The 18,014-nt window shown below is 53.6% G+C and overlaps 1 protein-coding gene and 1 long non-coding RNA gene across 3 annotated transcripts in view; one reads left to right on the top strand and one right to left on the bottom strand.

Moving 5' to 3' along the window:
- Col7a1 (collagen type VII alpha 1 chain) overlaps positions 1–16,892 on the top strand; it is a 33,370-nt gene extending 16,478 nt beyond the window's left edge. The window contains exons 56-119 of one of the 2 annotated variants that reach the window (XM_075964477.1): positions 191–235; positions 479–505; positions 702–731; positions 861–932; positions 1,004–1,039; positions 1,114–1,149; positions 1,239–1,319; positions 1,535–1,570; positions 1,830–1,901; positions 1,986–2,030; positions 3,334–3,369; positions 3,441–3,476; positions 3,582–3,677; positions 3,793–3,828; positions 3,920–3,955; positions 4,043–4,090; positions 4,391–4,426; positions 4,552–4,674; positions 4,763–4,963; positions 5,055–5,090; positions 5,176–5,229; positions 5,395–5,463; positions 5,707–5,751; positions 5,864–5,926; positions 6,108–6,152; positions 6,541–6,576; positions 6,691–6,726; positions 6,874–6,918; positions 7,032–7,064; positions 7,140–7,202; positions 7,308–7,343; positions 7,424–7,504; positions 7,631–7,699; positions 7,826–7,861; positions 7,937–7,978; positions 8,147–8,191; positions 8,281–8,325; positions 9,621–9,656; positions 9,740–9,799; positions 9,907–10,014; positions 10,168–10,239; positions 10,364–10,399; positions 10,524–10,583; positions 10,687–10,731; positions 10,921–10,956; positions 11,066–11,101; positions 11,179–11,235; positions 11,383–11,454; positions 11,844–11,915; positions 12,105–12,140; positions 12,387–12,467; positions 12,830–12,883; positions 13,044–13,097; positions 13,185–13,247; positions 13,600–13,662; positions 13,746–13,862; positions 14,496–14,573; positions 14,668–14,721; positions 14,870–14,918; positions 15,473–15,505; positions 15,643–15,729; positions 15,897–16,025; positions 16,125–16,319; positions 16,546–16,892. In XM_075964477.1, the coding sequence (XP_075820592.1) occupies positions 191–235; positions 479–505; positions 702–731; positions 861–932; positions 1,004–1,039; positions 1,114–1,149; positions 1,239–1,319; positions 1,535–1,570; positions 1,830–1,901; positions 1,986–2,030; positions 3,334–3,369; positions 3,441–3,476; positions 3,582–3,677; positions 3,793–3,828; positions 3,920–3,955; positions 4,043–4,090; positions 4,391–4,426; positions 4,552–4,674; positions 4,763–4,963; positions 5,055–5,090; positions 5,176–5,229; positions 5,395–5,463; positions 5,707–5,751; positions 5,864–5,926; positions 6,108–6,152; positions 6,541–6,576; positions 6,691–6,726; positions 6,874–6,918; positions 7,032–7,064; positions 7,140–7,202; positions 7,308–7,343; positions 7,424–7,504; positions 7,631–7,699; positions 7,826–7,861; positions 7,937–7,978; positions 8,147–8,191; positions 8,281–8,325; positions 9,621–9,656; positions 9,740–9,799; positions 9,907–10,014; positions 10,168–10,239; positions 10,364–10,399; positions 10,524–10,583; positions 10,687–10,731; positions 10,921–10,956; positions 11,066–11,101; positions 11,179–11,235; positions 11,383–11,454; positions 11,844–11,915; positions 12,105–12,140; positions 12,387–12,467; positions 12,830–12,883; positions 13,044–13,097; positions 13,185–13,247; positions 13,600–13,662; positions 13,746–13,862; positions 14,496–14,573; positions 14,668–14,721; positions 14,870–14,918; positions 15,473–15,505; positions 15,643–15,729; positions 15,897–16,025; positions 16,125–16,319; positions 16,546–16,556 (3,801 nt within the window). In that variant the 3' untranslated portion in view covers positions 16,557–16,892. Of the gene's footprint in view, positions 1–190; positions 236–478; positions 506–701; positions 732–860; positions 933–1,003; positions 1,040–1,113; positions 1,150–1,238; positions 1,320–1,534; positions 1,571–1,829; positions 1,902–1,985; positions 2,031–3,333; positions 3,370–3,440; positions 3,477–3,581; positions 3,678–3,792; positions 3,829–3,919; positions 3,956–4,042; positions 4,091–4,390; positions 4,427–4,551; positions 4,675–4,762; positions 4,964–5,054; positions 5,091–5,175; positions 5,230–5,394; positions 5,464–5,706; positions 5,752–5,863; positions 5,927–6,107; positions 6,153–6,540; positions 6,577–6,690; positions 6,727–6,873; positions 6,919–7,031; positions 7,065–7,139; positions 7,203–7,307; positions 7,344–7,423; positions 7,505–7,630; positions 7,700–7,825; positions 7,862–7,936; positions 7,979–8,146; positions 8,192–8,280; positions 8,326–9,620; positions 9,657–9,739; positions 9,800–9,906; positions 10,015–10,167; positions 10,240–10,363; positions 10,400–10,523; positions 10,584–10,686; positions 10,732–10,920; positions 10,957–11,065; positions 11,102–11,178; positions 11,236–11,382; positions 11,455–11,843; positions 11,916–12,104; positions 12,141–12,386; positions 12,468–12,829; positions 12,884–13,043; positions 13,098–13,184; positions 13,248–13,599; positions 13,663–13,745; positions 13,863–14,495; positions 14,574–14,667; positions 14,722–14,869; positions 14,919–15,472; positions 15,506–15,642; positions 15,730–15,896; positions 16,026–16,124; positions 16,320–16,494 lie in introns of both variants that reach the window. The other variant, XM_075964476.1, reaches the window with a different exon arrangement.
- LOC142845543 (uncharacterized) overlaps positions 1–18,014 on the bottom strand; it is a 227,149-nt gene that overhangs the window by 158,299 nt on the left and 50,836 nt on the right. The gene's annotated exons all lie outside the window — the stretch shown is intronic.

Here is an 18,014-nt window from a genome sequence, read left to right as displayed (position 1 = left end):
CTTACCCTCGACCTCAGTCTCAATCATCCATCCAATTCCCGCTCAGTCTTTCAGCACTCACTGCCCTCACTCCCTTCGCCTCTTCTGTGAGAACTTCCCAAAGGCCATTGGGACCCCATGAGCCCTCATGGTACTTCTAAGTATCCCCCCTGTTGCTGTCTGTCCTGAGTGACTCCCTGGCCTTCTGCAGGGCAGCCCTGGACCATCTGGACCCAAGGGTGACCGTGGGGAGCCGGTGAGTAGTACCCGTCCTGGGCTTGTGTGGGCTGCCATGTAGCCGTTGACCATGCAAGGGGTCTGGAAGTTATCAGGGGAAATGGTGATGGTCATGGCCACTCGCGGGCCTAGCTGCCCTCTAGGAGTTGGCATTGGGGTGCTTTTGGGAATTGGGAAGCAGAGTCGAACCTGGGACAACTATGAACTTTGATGTCCAGGTAAGCTCAAGGCTCCTATTGACGCTTGTAATTTCTTTTCCCAGGGCCCCCCAGGTCCCCCTGGACGGCCGGTAGGTGTTAAGCTGAGTCTTGTCTTCTGTCATCTCCCTTTCCTGCCCTGTGGACTCTTGTCTCCTCTTACCCCAAGCTCTCCCCTCCCAGTCCCTTAACTCCTCTATCGATCTTCACAGCCCCTCACGGACCCCGTTTCCCCTTTCCAGCCTCAGATTTCCTCTTGAAGTGTTCTAATTGCTCATTCCCCTATAGGTGGATGCAGGAATTGGATCCGGAGACAAGGTACTGGGGTTTGTGGGTAAAGTGAAGCTGGAAATCTGGGAATGATTGGGTGTCCCTTACGAGGGGACCTGGCTCAAATGTACTTAGTGGTTTAAGAGTGTTCCCTCAGCAAGCCTGTCTCTGCCACAGGGAGAGCCTGGACAGGAAGGTCCTCGAGGACCCAAGGGTGATCCTGGCCCCCCTGGAGCCTCTGGAGAAAGGGTAAGTGTGATGGCCTGTGGGAACTGTAGTCCTGAAAACCTCACTCCGACTCTTCTTTCCTTTGTCCTCAGGGCATTGACGGGCTTCGGGGACCCCCTGGCCCACAGGTGAGTACCTGCTTTGTCCTTTAACTTGCATCACCATCTTGCCGGCACCTTTTATCTGACCTTGTTCCCTCCAGGGAGACCCAGGTGTCCGAGGCCCTGCAGGAGACAAGGTGAGATGATGTGATCTATTTCTGGAGGTGAAGCTGGCTCTTGGGCCCATTTTGGTTTTCAAGGCTTCCTGCCATTCTATTTTCTTCAGGGTGATCGGGGGCCCCCAGGTCTGGATGGCCGGAACGGGCTGGATGGGAAACCAGGTGCACTTGGCCCCCCAGGGCCACATGTGAGTAGTGGTTGCCCCATTTCTGTTCCCTTTACTTTATTTGGTTGGTCTTGGCCTTGAGCTCTGGCACCAGCTGTGTGTTTTCCTCTCAGAGCCTTCCTGTGTGGGGCATATCATGGTTACCAGGCTTTGGGGGAGGGGGGTCACAGAAACCATTGTCCTCCCAGTGGGCAGGGACCCTCATCCCATGTATCTAACTTTGAATGTCTTCTTAGGGTGCTTCAGGCAAAGCTGGAGACCCTGGGAGAGATGTAAGTTAGGGGAGACGCCAGGATGGAGGGTGGCTTGGAGGCCCAGCAGAAACTCCATTCAGGTCTCACATCAATGAAAATAGGGCCAGTTGGTCCTACTGGGTCTTAGTTAAGTCTCAGTCCCTAGGCAGCAGGTCAGTAGAGTTCCCTTGCTGACCTCTGCATTACACATCACTGGGGTCCCTCCTTGGCAATGGGGTGCCATGTCCTAACTGGTATCTCAGAGACCCTCTCAATCCTAGCAATGGATTTTTTCCAGGGGCTTCCAGGCCTTCGAGGAGAACACGGCCCCACTGGCCAACCTGGTCCCCCTGGCCCCCCTGGAGTACCTGTGAGTCCGGCTTCATATCATCCTTGTAGCCTCTTCCTAGGGCCACCTGAGCCCTGACAGCTGACCAACACTCTGTTCCCACAGGGAAAGGCAGGCGAGGATGGCAAACCTGGCCTAAATGGGAAAAGCGTGAGTGTTCTAAGCATTACCAAACCTGCTAAGAAAGGCCAGCGCATTCACATAGCCCAGAAACATAGACAATACATGAAACATATGTACTGACACATGTAACATGCCAACACCAAACACAGCCCCGTGTGAAGATGATCTGAAGTGTGTTCTAGTGCACATGTGGGCGGCCTTGCAGACACGGTGAGCTAGGTGCGTGTGTCTGTTCAGAAAGGCCAGACACGGGGGCTGGAGAGATGGCTCAGAGGTTAAGAGAACTGACTGCTCTTCCAGAGGTCCTGAGTTCAATTCCCAGCAACCACATGGTGGCTCACAGCCATCTGTAATGAGATCTGGCGCCCTCTTCTGGCCTGCAGGCATACATGGAGGCTGAACACTGTGTACATAATAAATAAATCTTTAAAAAAAAAAAAGAAAGGCCAGACACGGTGAACTAGGTGCGTGTGTCTGTTCAGAAAGGCCAGACACGGTGAACTAGGTACGTGTGTCAGTTCAGAAAGGCCAGACACGGTGAGCTAGGTGCGTGTGTCGGTTCAGAAAGGCCAGACACGGTGAGCTAGGTGCGTGTGTCGGTTCAGAAAGGCCAGACACTGTGAGTTAGGTGTGTGTGTGTCTGATCAGAAGGGCTAGTATGTGACAAAATAAGGCACAGCCACTTGTCCAGTCAAAGAGCCACAAAAAAAGGTTGGGAGCAACAGATCTGTGGGCATCAAGCCACATTCAGTGGCATGCAGAGACATGTTAACACTTGACATTTTACTTAGACAAAGTCCGATAGCTGTGCCATGACACATCTGAGGACATGCTGGTGATGTGTTTATAGCAACAGTCACCAACACACGTATGACCATATATATTGAAAATCATATAAGGTTGGCAGACACAAGCCAAAACATAGAGCTTCTAAGGAACTGAAGACCTTACATATAAACTCATGCTAAGACATAGGCCATGATATGCAGACAGACAGGGAAAGTCACCTTCTAGGACATGCAAAGCCCTGTGTATACCTGCTAAGACACATATAGGCATGTGACTCACAAGACATGGACACCTGCTATGTCTGCTTGGATGTGGAGTTACAAATAGAGAGCTAAAGGAGGAGGGCATGAATACATATACATGAATGCAGACACATATAGGCATACCCATAGGCACGCAGCAGTTGTCTGGGATGGACACAGTCACTTTAAGACTCACAGAGCCATGAAGTTACAGGCACAGATTCAGTTACAGTCATCTGAAATCTATACAGACAGTCTCAAAGCTGGACCATCTAGGCTTATGAGTCTTCTGCCCACAGGGAGAACCTGGAGACCCTGGAGAAGATGGGAGGAAGGTAAGCCCCTCCCCTTGGAGGATGCTGTGGCTTCAGATTGGACCATATCTAAAAATCCCTGTCTTCCTTAGGGGGAAAAGGGAGATTCTGGTGCCCCTGGAAGAGAAGTGAGTGCTTGAGTTTTTTATATTCTGTGACCCCGATCATGACCCTGTGAGGGATCTGCTTCCACTCTTCCCTGAGTCCCTTGATGCTGACTGTACGCTCCACAGGGTCCTGATGGTCCCAAGGGTGAACGTGGAGCTCCTGGTAATCCTGGACTCCAGGGTCCTCCAGGTCTCCCAGGACAGGTCGGTCCCCCTGGCCAGGTGAGTGTCTAGGGTAATTTTAGGACTTGGAATCAATGGTCCATTATGTTTCCTGGGCTACCCTCTTGGGATGCCTTGATCCTATGTCACCCTTTTATGTCCCCTCATATTTCAGGGTTTCCCTGGTGTCCCAGGAAGTGTGGGTCCTAAGGTGAGTACATGTGTCTATATTGGATAGAGAGTATGAGAAGGGACACTCAGGATTAGGAGACATGTCCCCCCTTGATCATGCTTTGTTCCAGGGTGACCGTGGAGAGACTGGATCCAAAGGGGAACAGGTGAGGCTGGGGCTCATGTAGCTATGCCCTCCCCGGATGCACACACATCCCACAGGGTGGGTTCCAGTGCCCATGTCTTGTCTCTAGGGCCTTCCTGGAGAACGTGGCCTACGAGGAGAACCTGGGAGCTTGCCGGTGAGCCAAACCTGGCCTTTGACCCTTGTCTGCTTACCTCTCTCTCACTTTCCCCTTGCCGTGGGACTTTGTGGGTTCTGCCCTCTGTGCTCAGTCTCTTGTCCCTTGAGATTCCTGACGCTTCCCTTCAAGGAAGCACAGGTGGTAGAGAAATGCCAAAGATAGGCTTCCAGTGGCCTCGCACTTGACCTCCACGGAGGCCGAGAGGATGTAGAAACGCGCCTAGGGGACAATGTAGGGCAGGAGGCGGGGCCTTCTCCTTCGTGGATCCCTAGCTCTTCACCATCTTTGTGTCTCCAGAATGCAGAGAGGTTGCTGGAAACTGCTGGCATCAAGGTAGGTTGTTCAGAGCTGAGGTGAGGTCTAGTGGGGCCCTGTGAGACAAGCAAAGTCCACAGGGCCATGTGGATGAGCTGTGTCAGCTACAGGCCCTGCTCCTCTGGGCTCTCACTGTTCCTCAGGTGTCAGCCCTGCGGGACATTGTGGAGACCTGGGATGAAAGCTCTGGCGGCTTCCTGTCTGTTCCTGAGCGGAGGCCTGGCCCCAAGGGGGACCCCGGTGAGCGAGGCCCTCCGGGCAAGGAGGTAAGTGTGGCTGGTGGCTGCTCAGTGGAGATGCCCTGTGGAGGCCATGGTCTAACAGACATAAGCATCCACCCTTCTCCTCCCACAGGGCTCCATTGGTTTTCCTGGAGAACGCGGGCTGAAGGGAGATCGTGGAGACCCTGGCCCTCAGGGGCCTCCCGGTCTGGCCCTTGGGGAGAGGGGTCCACCTGGACCACCTGGCCTTGCTGGGGAACCTGGAAAGCCTGGCATTCCTGGACTCCCAGGCCGGGCTGGTGGTGTGGGGGAGGCAGGACGGCCAGGAGAGAGGGTGAGTCTGGGGCTGACCAGGAGAGCCAGGACAATAGTTAGAGCAACTGGCCTCCCCGTTGAGTTGGCCTCACACTGCTCTCTGTATCCAGGGAGAACGAGGAGAGAAAGGAGACCGTGGAGAACAGGTGTGTGTTGGGGGAGACACCCCAAAGCAGTCCTTGCTGGAACCTGTACCGGCTGGCACAACCTCCATTGTCTTCTCTTCTGCAGGGCAGAGATGGCCTTCCTGGCCTCCCTGGACCGCCTGGCCCTCCTGGCCCCAAGGTGATCACCCAGCCTTGTGACTGGTGATGATATTACCCTGAGACTGGGCCCTAGAAACTCCATGCAGTATCTTCAATCCCATAATTCTATGCGATCCTGAGACCTGTACTGATCCCGTAATCTATATAACAGACTCATCTTTCATCCATTGCTTTGTTCTCATAGGTGGCTGTCGAGGACCCAGGTATTGGACCCTCTAGAGAACAAGGACCCCCTGGACTTAAAGGTGCTAAGGTCAGTGTGGGGTCAACTTGTGTTTTTGTTTTTGTTCTTTTGAGACAGGGTTTCTTTGTGTAACAGTTCTAGCTGTCCTGGAACTAGCTCTTGTAGACCAGGCTGGCCTCGAACTCACAGAGATCCGCCTGCCTCTGCCTCCCGAGTACTGGTAATAAAGGCGTGCGCCACCACTGCCCAACAGGGGGTCAACTTGTGACCCACCATAACACTTGGGCCTGACCTGACATCTCATCTATACAGGGGGAGCCAGGCAGTGATGGTGACCGTGGACCCAAAGGAGACAGGGTGAGACCTGCTACCCCACTGTACTCTCTATGGGGCATGCCATAAGTAGTAGGCACACATATGTACACACATGGCGGAGAATGGCACTCAGGGCGTGGCTTTTTGCTTGCAGGGTGTACCAGGCATCAAAGGAGACCAAGGAGAGACTGGGAAGCAAGGTCATGATGGCAGCCCGGTGCGTTCCTCTCCCATAGGTCACATGTGTGCAAGGCTGTGACTCTTACGTCTGTTGTCTTATATATAGGGCTGGAGTCAGCACTGTTTGTCCTGCCCTTGGCCATCAGGGACAGGGTGGGCAGTGAAGAAGCTGGGGTTGGGCGTAAGGGCAAGGTGATGTTAGACATATTGTCTTACAGGGTCTCCCGGGAGAACGTGGTGTGGCTGGGCCTGAAGGAAAGCCGGTGAGTAACCACAGGAGTAGCTGGCCTAGGATTTGAGACCCTCACTGTGTTTGTTACTCAAGAGGAATAAGGCTATGCCCAAGTACAAATTGTAGGCTCAGGTGCATGATGTCTGACAGGTTTACTATGTGTGTATGTCTGTGTGTCTGTCTGTAAAGGGCAGTCCACGGGTCTATGTGGTCATCTGTGCCTGAGAGGTGAGGAGAGTAACAGGTTTACTGTGTGTGTGTCTGTGTGTCTGTCTGTAACGGGCAGTCCATGGGAATATATGCTCATTTATGCCTAAGAAGTGGGGAGAGTACAGTACTCTCCAGGCAAAGGCCCTCGAAGGTGGGAACAGGCTAAAGAGAAGCCCGTACCCAGGTTCATCAGCCCCTTCCTTCTGCAGGGTCTGCAGGGCCCAAGGGGGACCCCTGGCCCAGCGGTGAGTACATTAGAACCCTCACTTCTGTTCCCATCCTGTGCCAAACCCCAGTGAAAATCATTAGCTACTTTCTCTGTGTGCGATTGGCCCCTTTCATCAGACTGTCCCCAACAGGGTGGCCATGGAGACCCCGGACCACCTGGTGCCCCGGTGAGTGATGGGGAAGCACTGCCTAGTGAGGGGAGGGGAGGAGGGGACAGACTCTGTCACTGTTGACAAGCCAGGCTTTGGTCATGAGGATCCTGGAGCCTGAACAGACAACACTGACCTGTCTCCTGCCTTTACACTCCTCTCTAGGGTCTTGCTGGCCCTGCAGGACCCCAGGGGCCTTCAGGCCTGAAGGTGAGTATAGACATGAGAGGGGAATGGGTCAGTACATATGAAGAAGGAGGGGAATTCCAGGCATATCTTTTCCCATGATGGAGCTGAGCATGTGGTTTCTGGCTCTTTTCCAGGGGGAGCCTGGAGAAACAGGACCCCCAGGACGGGTGAGTAGTGTAGCTCTTGGGGTCGCATTACTAGTACACCTGTGGGGTTGTCACCATTCCGAATTCCTCTTCCAGGGTCTGCCTGGACCTACTGGAGCTGTGGGACTTCCTGGCCCTCCTGGCCCTTCAGGCCTTGTGGTAAGCAAGTTGCTATAGGGTTACCATAATCTCCTCAGGTACCACACTCTCCTGTGTCCTTTGTCCTTCACCCCACGTGACCCTTGTATCTGTTCCCCCCACCAGGGTCCACAAGGGTCACCAGGTTTGCCTGGACAAGTGGTAAGTCCTGGCAGTCTTGGGTTGGGCTCCAAGGGTTAAGGGTCTTCATGCAGGATCTTGACTGAGCTCCATCTTTTTAGGGGGAGACAGGGAAGCCAGGACCCCCAGGTCGTGATGGTACCAGTGGAAAGGATGGAGACAGGGGAGGTCCTGGTGTGCCGGTATGTATTTTGGGGGAGCTGGTGGTGGGCCTGTTGTGGGGTCCTGTGCCCAGCTGGCTGGAGAGCAGCTGGGACAGTGGGAACAGGTGATAAAGAAACTGAGTTCCTCACAATGCTCTTTTCCAGGGGTTGCCAGGTTCGCCTGGCCCTGTTGGACCTAAAGGAGAACCTGGGCCTGTGGGGGCCCCTGGACAGGTGACCTTTGGCTCTGCTTCCTGCCTTCTGCTCACCCCTGAGCCCCAGTTTTCACCTATCATCTAGGAAGGCAGGGCGGGGATGGAAAGGAGGGTGGCTTGGCTACTCACATGGCGTTCCCCACAGGCGGTGGTTGGGCCCCCTGGAGCAAAAGGCGAGAAGGTGAGTAGGGAGGAGTTCTGAAAGAAAGGGCCAAGGAATGGGAGTGAAGGACCCACTGACCCCCTCTGTTATCAGGGAGCCCCAGGAGACCTTGCTGGAGCGCTGCTGGGTGAGCCGGTGAGTGGAACACCTGACAGTAGGTGTCTTTTGACCCATAGTTTATCCAGCCCCATGAGTCTTAGCTTTCACAGTGTCTCCCACATTTGACCCTGGCCTCAGGCCTACCTCAAGATGCATCTGTTTGTGATTGACACCTGTGTTGTTACATGGCCCTTGCGTCCTTAGGGAGCCAAAGGTGACCGAGGACTGCCAGGACCCCGGGGCGAGAAAGTGAGTGGGTCTGGGCTTCCAGCGTAAGTGCCGGGCAGAGTAGGGGTGAGGCTGGGAGGCCAGGGACCCTTACCATCCTTTATGTGCAGGGTGAAGCTGGTCGTGCAGGAGAGCCTGGAGACCCTGGAGAAGATGTGAGTCAAGTCTGACTTGACCGTGAAAACAAGGACCATTCTTGGGCTTGGTCACATCTCTAACCTCTATGCCTAGGTTCTCAGGAGGTTTCTGTTTGGAAGACACATGGCCACACTTGTGGACCCAAACTTGGCTTCTGTGTGCCCTTGCTTGATCTTCTGTCCCTTACCATGGCTGAGCCCATGCATGTCCGTTACCACTTCATCTCCCAGGTCTTGGGACACAGCTGATTTCCTGCAGGCCTCTCCTTGGTCATGTGTTTATAATCTTGTCTTCCACCCCCGCCTGAATACACATCTGTGGTCACATCGAAGTTCCCTGATGGGAGTTTTCCACTGAGCGCCACATCCGGGTTCCTCTTGTTTGCACGCTCATGTGTGAGCTCTGTGGACCTGTGGTCACATCTGGGCTTCCCTTGGCCTATGTTCATACTCATCTGAGTTCCCCTGGGAATATTTTTGGTCTGTATAGAGGCTTAGCATTCACACCTACACTTTTTTTGAGTGTTTTGCCTGCATGTCTGTCTGTGCACCATTGGCCTGCCCGTTGTTCTCGGAGGCTAGAAAGGGCACAGGATCCCTCGAGACTGGACTTGTAGATAAGTGTGAGCTGCCATGTGGGTCCTGGGAATTGAACCCGAGTCCTCTGTGTACCAGGCTTTTTCTTTGGGGTCTCCAACCAGCTCCCAAATCATGATATAGAGACTTATTATTACTTTGGAATACTTAGCCTAGCCTAGGCAAGTTTCTGGCTAGCTCTTTTAATTTAAATTAATATTTCATTTTATCTACCTTTTGCCTCGGGACTTTTTGCTTTTTTTTTTATTCTGTATATCTTACTTTCACGGCTTTTCATGTCTAGCTGGCTGGCGGCTGCCATGTGTCCTTTGTTCTCTCCTCCTTCTTTTCCCTCTTCTTGTTCCTTCTCTTTCTAGCCTAGATATCTCCTTCTACTTATCCTCTCTGCCTGGAAGCCCCGCCTATCCTTTCTCTGCCTAGCTATTGGCCATTTAGCTCTTTATTAGACCAATCAGGTGCCTTAGTTAGGCAAAGTGAAACAAATGCAACTCGTCCTTACATAATTAAACACAGGTCCTTATTAAACAAATGCAGCACAAACAAATGGGACACATCTTTACACAGTTACAGTAATATTCTGCAGCACAAACAAATGTAGCATATCTTTGCCCAGTTCAAACAATATCCCGCACCACCTCTGGAAAAGCAGCCAGTGCTCTTGACCATAAAGTCACTGCTCCAGCTTGGATTTTATCTTTACTTTTATTATTTTTTAGGGTCAAAAAGGGGCTCCAGGACTCAAAGGTCTCAAGGTACATTTATATGGAAGGGCTTTTGCTTGGGGCTATGGTCTTGTGACTCTCTAAGCCTGATAAGATCCTTCTTTCCCTTAAAGGGTGAGCCAGGAATTGGGGTTCAGGGCCCCCCTGGGCCAACTGGTCCTCCAGGTATGAAGGTAAGTCAGCATCTCATCACAATTCCCAGAGATGGGAGGAAGGCATTCTGGGCCTTGGCCTGGGAAGGTGTCCTTCTGTGCCCACTCTTCCTTTTCATCTGTTTCAGGGGGACTTGGGCTCCCCTGGTGCCCCCGGTGCTCCTGGTGTCGTTGGATTCCCTGGTCAGACAGGACCTCGAGGAGAGATGGGCCAGCCAGGGCCGGTGGGAGAGCGGGTAAGAGGGCTGGGAACAGCATGTGGGAACTTGGGGACTTCAAGACCTCTGATCTGGTAGCAGGTGAGGAAGGAACCCAGGCCCTTCCATCTTAAGAGGAAGAGAAAGGGGTTCTCAAATCACCCCCATCTCCCTTGTCCCATTTTCCTATAGGGTCTGGCAGGCCCTCCAGGGAGAGAAGGCGCCCCAGGCCCCTTGGGGCCACCTGGACCACCAGGGTTAGCGGTGAGAATGACTTCCCAAATGCCCCAAGTCTGCCCACGTGAGGGTTATTGGTGTGGCCAGGCCATGAGGTTGGGTGTGTGGGGACTTTGAGCCCATAGGTTCCTCACCTCACTCTGACCCACAGGGAGCACCTGGCGCCTCTGGACTCAAAGGAGACAAGGTAGATGAAATGCTGCTGGCTCTTTCCTGTGCCGCTGTCACTCTCCAGCTTCTACTGAGCTTCTACAACCCTCCGTCCTTTACTGAGTCCCCTTACACTTCCCTGGTGTCCTGTTGATCTCTAGGGAGACCCCGGAGCAGGGCTGCCTGGGCCCCGAGGCGAGCGTGGCGAGCCAGGTGTCCGGGTACGTATGTCCTCACCACAGCCAGTGCTCACCTCCTCTTCACCATCACAGTTCCTGCCTCAGCCCCAGCCTCTGAGTCAGTGAACCCAATGTTACCGTTCAGGGGGAAGATGGCCACCCCGGCCAGGAAGGACCTCGGGGACTCATGGTAGGTCCTGTTGTGCGACTTCAGTTCCTTGCCTGACCTCCTCTGTGCCCGTGGGGCACTGCAGTCTGTGCTAGCCCTCTGGTCCTCTGTGTCTTTTGTTCCTCTCTGGTCCTCTGTCCTTCTCTGTCCTCTGTGCCTCCTCCCTAGTCCTCCCACATCCATTGTCATAATCGTATTTTCTTCGCACAGGGGCCTCCTGGCAGCCGGGGAGACCGAGGGGAGAAGGTAAAAATGTGGGGGGAAGGCCCCTGGGGTGAGTGGGGTGAGGATGGATACGGTAACTAAGTGATGGAGCCTCCCCAGCTTGGGTGAGATTCATTCTTCTACCTAACAGGGTGACGCTGGAACTGCAGGGCTAAAGGGTGACAAGGTATGTGTGGTTATCAGGGAGGCTGGAGCAGGAGACCGGGGTGCTCCTGCCTCTGCTGATCCCTTCCTGCCCCTCAGGGTGACTCAGCTGTGATTGAGGGGCCTCCAGGGCCGCGAGGTGCCAAAGGAGACATGGTGAGTAGGCCTGGTTCACATATGAACTGCGTCTCTCTTGGCTGGAGGAAGAGTTTTGTGGGACTGGCCCAGGTGAGCCAAGAGCTCGGCTTTCCAGAACACGAGGGGCCTCCAGCTCCTGACCCCGATTTCTGACTTCTGACCTAGGGTGAAAGAGGCCCTCGAGGCGCAGATGGTGACAAAGGACCTCGGGGAGACAGTGGGAATCCTGGCGACAAGGTACAGGGAAGAGAGTGGGTTTTCCTCACGAGGTCCTGCAGGTCATGTCCAAGTTCCACAGAGAGTCAAGGAGGGCGGAGCTTATGATGGGTGATAGGGAAAGGCTGGGTTTTCCTTTGGGGGTCCTACAGGCTATGTACGTGTTCCACAGAGATACAGGAAGGGGTGACACTTATGGTGGGTGATAGGGAAATTTAGGCTGTGGTGACTCTAAGGGTGGCAGAGAGGATGGAGACTTTTGGGAGGAGTCCAATGCCTCAGGGTGAGAGGCGGGGGGTGGGGGCCTCTGGGCTATAACCCTGTGAGGGGAGCAAGGGAGCTCTTGGATGTTAGGGTGCTCCAGACGGTGGGTATCTTGACTCTGTTCTTTCTTCTGGTAACCCCTAAAGGGCTCCAAAGGAGAGCCTGGTGACAAAGGCTCAACTGGATCAATTGGAGTTCGAGGCCTCACGGGACCCAAGGCACGTTCCACCTCAGGTTTATTCCCATATCTCTCACACCTGCTGTGGGGATTTCTTACGTGTCACACGTGTGTTCACACGGGATCTGTGTGTAGCCTGTTCCCTGGCTGACTGTGACTGTGTGAGCACAGATAAGCCAACGTGGGGCACAGCCACACTGAAGGACTCGGCCCCATCTGTTTCCCACAGGGTGAGCCAGGCGCTGCAGGGATCCCGGGTGAGCCGGTAAGATGCCCCAGTCCCACAGAGACCCCCTATCCTCACAAGGCCCCCGTTCCCATGATAGCCCTGCCCATGTGGCCTTTGGCCTTTTAGGGACCTACGTTTTTATGGCCTTCCTTTTTCTAGAAGCTCCACCTCTTAGTGAACTCTAGGATGGTGACCCTAGCCTGTCCCCAAGGCAGGGGGTGGTGGCTGGAGTCCTAGCCTGCAGTCTAGGTTGATCCCTTTGGATGCCTCACTTTCCTCCAGGGAACCCCAGGAAAGGATGGAGCCCCTGGTTTCCAAGGAGTCAAAGGAGATATTGGCTTCACAGGTCCCCGGGGCCTCAAGGTGAGAACAAATCTATTGTTTCTCTATTCAAGATGTCCTGGTGTTAGAGAATAAGGGACCTAGGGTCCGATTTGGGGGCTCAGGTTACATAGAGTGTTAGCCCCGGGTTGGAATGTCTCAAATGAGTAGTAAGAGTTGGTTTTAAGGTCAAGGATTCAAGATGAGGTAGAAGTGGCTCTTTTTAAAAAAAATTGTGAACCCAAGTTCTCATGTAGTCCAGGCTAGCTTTGAACTTGCTATGTAGCCAAGCATGGACTTGAGTTTCTGACCCTCCTGCCTTTACCTCCCAAGTGCTGGGATCACAGATGTGTGCCATACCTGACTGAGACATTGCTTTCTCATCTGCTTTCCTACCTCTTTAGGGCGAAAGAGGAATGAAGGGAGCCTGTGGCCTCGATGGAGAAAAAGGAGATAAGGTATAAATTTACCAGAGATAAGGGGGCTGTGGGGGCTGATGCAGGGGCTGTGGAGGCTGATGCAGGGGCTGTAGCAAGGGCTGTGGGGGCTGATGCGGGGGTTGGGGGGGCTGATGCGGGGCTATGGGCCAAGGCTTACTCCTCTACCTGATGCCTCCAGGGAGAAGCTGGTTTTCCTGGCCGCCCTGGGTTGGCAGGACGGAAAGGAGACGCAGTGAGTGTCAGGGTAGGATCCACCCTAAATGACAAGGGGCAGTTGGCTGGTGAATCAACCTTACATTTTCTTTCCTCTTTCCTCTAGGGGGAGCCTGGCATGCCTGGTCAGGCTGGGGCTCCTGGCAAAGAGGGTCTAATCGGTCCCAAGGTACAGCAACTCTTGATAATGAACATGATGGGGGTGGAGTCAGGCAGGATAGAGAAAGTCATGATAGGATCAAGGAGGACTGTGGCTTTGGGGGAACTTGTGTGGCTGTTCTTGAGATTTCAGGAGAGATTGGGGTCACAGTAGAAAGTTAGGGTAAAAGGGTAGAAGGTGAGAGAGGGGGTCATGTTGTATTGGATTGAGTGGGGTTGGTGTCGGGGATTACAGTTGAAACATTAACAGATGGCTGGATCATCCACTGTAGAGGGCATTGGACCTGCACAGCTCAAGGATGTGCAGGAGTGGAGGGAGGGATGTCAGGGCTGAGTGTATTTTCTGCTTCTTCTGTTTCCAGGGCGACAGAGGCTTTGATGGGCAGTCAGGACCCAAGGGTGACCAAGGCCAGAAAGGGGAGAGGGTGAGTTGATGTGGGGTCTGTGATCTGAGGGGAGCGGTTTCATCTTGAAGGGGATTTGGTAACCAATGCTTTTCTATCCACAGGGGCCCCCAGGAGTTGGGGGCTTCCCAGGTCCCAAAGGGAATGATGGCTCTAGTGGTCCCCCAGGGCCACCTGGCGGAGTTGGTCCCAAAGGCCCTGAAGGACTTCAGGGTCAGAAGGTACGTTTCTTCATCTGTGACTCCTGACCCTTGACCCTACCCGCCCTGCTTTGGTTGTTGTTTTAGATAGGATCTCACTATGTAGCCTTGGGTGGCTTGAAACTCTCTGTGTGGACCAGGCTAGTCTCAAATTCAGAATTCTTCCTGCCTTTGCCTCTCAGGTGCTGAGATTAAAGACATGTGCCACCATGCTGGCTTTGAGTTCTTACATTTGTTTTATTCTATGTATATGAATGTTGTGCCTGAACATAGGTCTGTGTCTTCCTGGTGCCAGAGAAGGCCAGAAGAGGGCATTAGATCCTCTGGAACTGGAGTTCAGAAGGTTGTGAGCCACCAAGTGGGTGCTGGGAACCAAGCTTGAGTCCTTTATAAGAAGAGCAAATGCTGTAACTGCCGAGCCCTCTCTCCAGCTTGGCTTTCTCATTTTGAATAGCCCAGGGCCTTACACAGGCTAAGCAGGTGCTGTATTGCTGAGCTACACTCCAAGCTCTCCCAGCCTTCCCCACCTTTCTAAGCCATGATCCTACAACCCATGCTCTGATCTCCATGTTCCAGTCTCTGGAGCCATGGTCCTCCCGTTGCCTGTATTCTACTCTGTCACTGACCCTGCCCACTTGGTCCTTGTGTTAACAGGGTGAGCGAGGTCCCCCTGGAGAGAGTGTGGTGGGGGCTCCTGGTGCTCCTGGTATCCCCGGTGAGAGAGGGGAGCAGGTGAGTGTCAATTCCTGGGTTTGGAGTCAGAGATTGGCATGATCTCTGGTGCCTGTGAGATCTGTCATGACCTGGTCACATTTGTTGTGCACAGGGGCGACCAGGACCTGCTGGCCCTCGTGGGGAGAAAGGAGAAGCTGCATTGACTGTGAGTTTGGCCTGGATGGGATGGGTCACCCGGCACCCTGACTCCCTGGTCCCAGAGCTCTTGATTTGATATGACTAGTCTTTGATCCCTGCATTATGTGACCCATGATTCATGGGTTCTTGGGGGCCTTGTGGTCTTGTGTTCCCAGGAGGATGACATTCGGGGCTTTGTGCGTCAGGAGATGAGTCAGCATTGTGGTGAGTGGGTCTCATGTGGAGTCTCCTGCCCCAACTCCATCCTAGGACACCTAGAGCTGGCAAGTTCCCAGAACTCACAGAGGGCCACATGCTAACAGGACTCCCTTGATAGAGGGGGACAGATGTGGTCTGGTGACTAGCTGCATTTGGAGGGGTAGAGTGGGGGACAGAGCTGTCCCAGAAGATGTGGCACAGGTGGGGAGTGATGATTCTGGGACCCCAGTTTTTCCTACTGTAACCGGTTTCATCTCTATGCCTCCTGCCCCGACTTCCTTGGTCCCTCGCTTCCCTGGTCTATTTCTAGCTTCTCTTTTCTGCCGGCTCATCATCTCTACATTTCTTCCTGTCTTTCTCCTCCCTTCCCTTCTTCATCTCTTGCCTGTTCTCCCTTCTGACTCCTCTGGCTCTCACTGACTCTCCTGCTGTATCTCTGTACATCTTACCCCGCACGTGTGTGTGTCTTTTGTCTGTTTCTCTTTCTCCATCTTCCCATCTTTTTGTCTCTTGTTCTTCACTTTTCATGACCTCATTCTACCTTTTTCTGTCCCTTCCAGCCTGCCAGGGACAATTTATTGCATCTGGATCACGTGAGTAACTTTCTGTATCTAGAACTTTCTTCATCTAAGGCACTGATGCTCTGCCTATCATTTGGGTCCTCTCTGCAGGGGTGTGGCTAGGGTGGCTGACCATGATAACCAAGAGCGTCATCACTGCCCTGTTCCAGGACCCCTCCCCAGCTATGCTGCGGATACAGCTGGCCCCCAGCTCCACCGTGTGCCTGTGCTCCGGGTCTCTCATGTAGAGGAGGAAGGTGAGGCTGGTAGCCCATGGGGCATATACAGACTGGGTACAGATACGTATATCAGTGCACATTGCACATATACAGAGTCATTTCTGCACATGGGGGAGACAGATGCTATCTAGTCTATCCCAGAGCCAGCAGGGACCTCCTCAAAGCATACCCCACCCTGCCTGCAGGCCAGGTACCCCCTGAAGATGACGACGACTTCTCTGAGTACTCGGTGTATTCTGTGGAAGACTACCAGGACCCCGAGGTTCCCTGGGATGGCGACGGTGATAGCAAGGGCTGGGACCAAAGAGGTTCAGGTAGTGGCAGATGAAGCCCATCCCATTGCTGATCTTTTGCTGATTTTGGATTCCTCTGAACCCCCACTATCCCCAATGACTAACCACCAATAACCCTAGACCCCTGCTCCCTACCACTGGATGAGGGCTCCTGTACTGCCTACACCCTGCGCTGGTACCATCGGGCTGTGCCTGGTGGCACAGCCTGTCATCCCTTTGTCTATGGTGGCTGCGGAGGGAATGCCAACCGTTTTGGAACCCGTGAGGCATGTGAGCGCCGCTGCCCACCTCAAGTGGTCCACAGCCAGAAAACAGGTAGGGGCTTAGATTCTCTCACTGATGCTGTGCCTACATGTATCAGTGTGGCTATATTTCCCCAGCTGTGGAGGCTGCGTGGTTCCTCTCCATGTTCCTTTTTGTCAAGGGTCCCCTCTCTTAGTCAGAGCCCACTCTCAATCCCTCACGAATACTTTGCCATGTTTCTGTGCAGGTTTCATGTTGGGAAAGAAGGTCAGGATGTTTTCTGGTGTGTTCCACACAGGTGCTGCCTAGGGCTGAGGCCTGAATGACGCATTTGATGGTCAGCAGTCCCTGGAGGTGGCAGGGCTCAGCAGGGTCCTGCTGATCTCCATTTGGTGCTAGAGTTCTGTGTGCACGTGAGCGTGCGTGGTGTCCACAATTTCAGTGACTTGGTCCTGTGGGTCTAGCTTTCCCCCTTAGGGACAAATCCCCATTGTGGCGCCTGCTTTCCTGGCAGATGACTCATGGGGGGTGGTTGTGGGCAGTGAATGGATATGACTGGTGTCCAACCTGCCCCTTGACCCAAGGCTGTGATGCCATGGTGCTGATTCGGGGAAGGGGAACATTAAAGCTGCTCTTTTAAAAGGCCTTCGTTGTTGATTTTTTGGGTGCGACTGGGGTATCAGGAAACAAATTTCCTTGCGGGGAGGGGTAGTCAGCATTATATTGCATGGCATAGAATCCTCATACCTGGCCCTGGTTCTTTTCTGTGCTCTTATTCCTCTAGTTTGCCCCCCCCAGATGTAAATAGGGTGGGGGCTAAGGAGATGTCCTTACTGCTCCCCAAGAGGGGATGAGTCATAGGTGGGGGCTGCCTCATGCCAGGAAACATGCCCTAGCTCCTACCCCAGGAGGCTGGGGGAGATAAATGGGCCTTGAAGTGGAGTAAAGGGTCAGGTCACAGGAGAGCATTGCCTGGCCCTAGCCCCAGCAGCTCCAGTGTCCCCGGCCTTCCCTGGAGAAAGCTGGCAATGGTATGACTGACATTGGGTCAAGATTGGAAGAGTCTGGGGTTGAGTGGTCCTGGGATTTGGGTAAGTGGGGATGTCTGGGAGACTCGGAGGTTCTGGGGTCTCTTGTCGCCCTCTGTCCCCACTGCCACTCAGAATCTGTCTCCATTTTGTCATGTGGGCCGTCTCTGTTTCTGAGTCTTTCTTTTCCTCTAGATGATTCCAGGTGGTTTCTTTCTCTTCCTGCCTTGTCTTTCTTCTTCTCTTCCCCATTTGCTTTGTCCCCACCCCAATCATCTTCCTCTCTTCCTCCCCTGCCCCTCCCCCTGCCAGCCCAGCCCCCTTCTTTCTCTGCCCCTGGTTATCTTTGTCCTTAGCTCCTACTTGTTCTCATTCTGTTGTCTTTGGAGATTTTAGACAGGGTCTCATTATGTAACCTAGCTGCCTTCAAATTTGATCCTGCCTCAGCCTCCCAGGTGCTGAGATCATAGACACACACTACCATGCCTCAGGACACATTATAGACACACGCCACTGTACCTCAGGACACATTATAGACACACGCCACCATGCCTCAGGACACATTATAGACACACGCCACCATGCCTCAGGACACATTATAGACACACGCCACCGTGCCTCAGGACACATTATAGACACACGCCACCGTGCCTCAGGACACATTATAGACACACGCCACCATGCCTCAGGACACATTATAGACACACACTACCATGCCTCAGGACACATTATAGACACA

This window comes from Microtus pennsylvanicus, chromosome 3 (assembly GCF_037038515.1).
Source record: "Microtus pennsylvanicus isolate mMicPen1 chromosome 3, mMicPen1.hap1, whole genome shotgun sequence".
Lineage (NCBI taxonomy): Eukaryota > Metazoa > Chordata > Mammalia > Rodentia > Cricetidae > Microtus > Microtus pennsylvanicus.
This window is presented reverse-complemented; position numbering and strand designations above follow the sequence as displayed.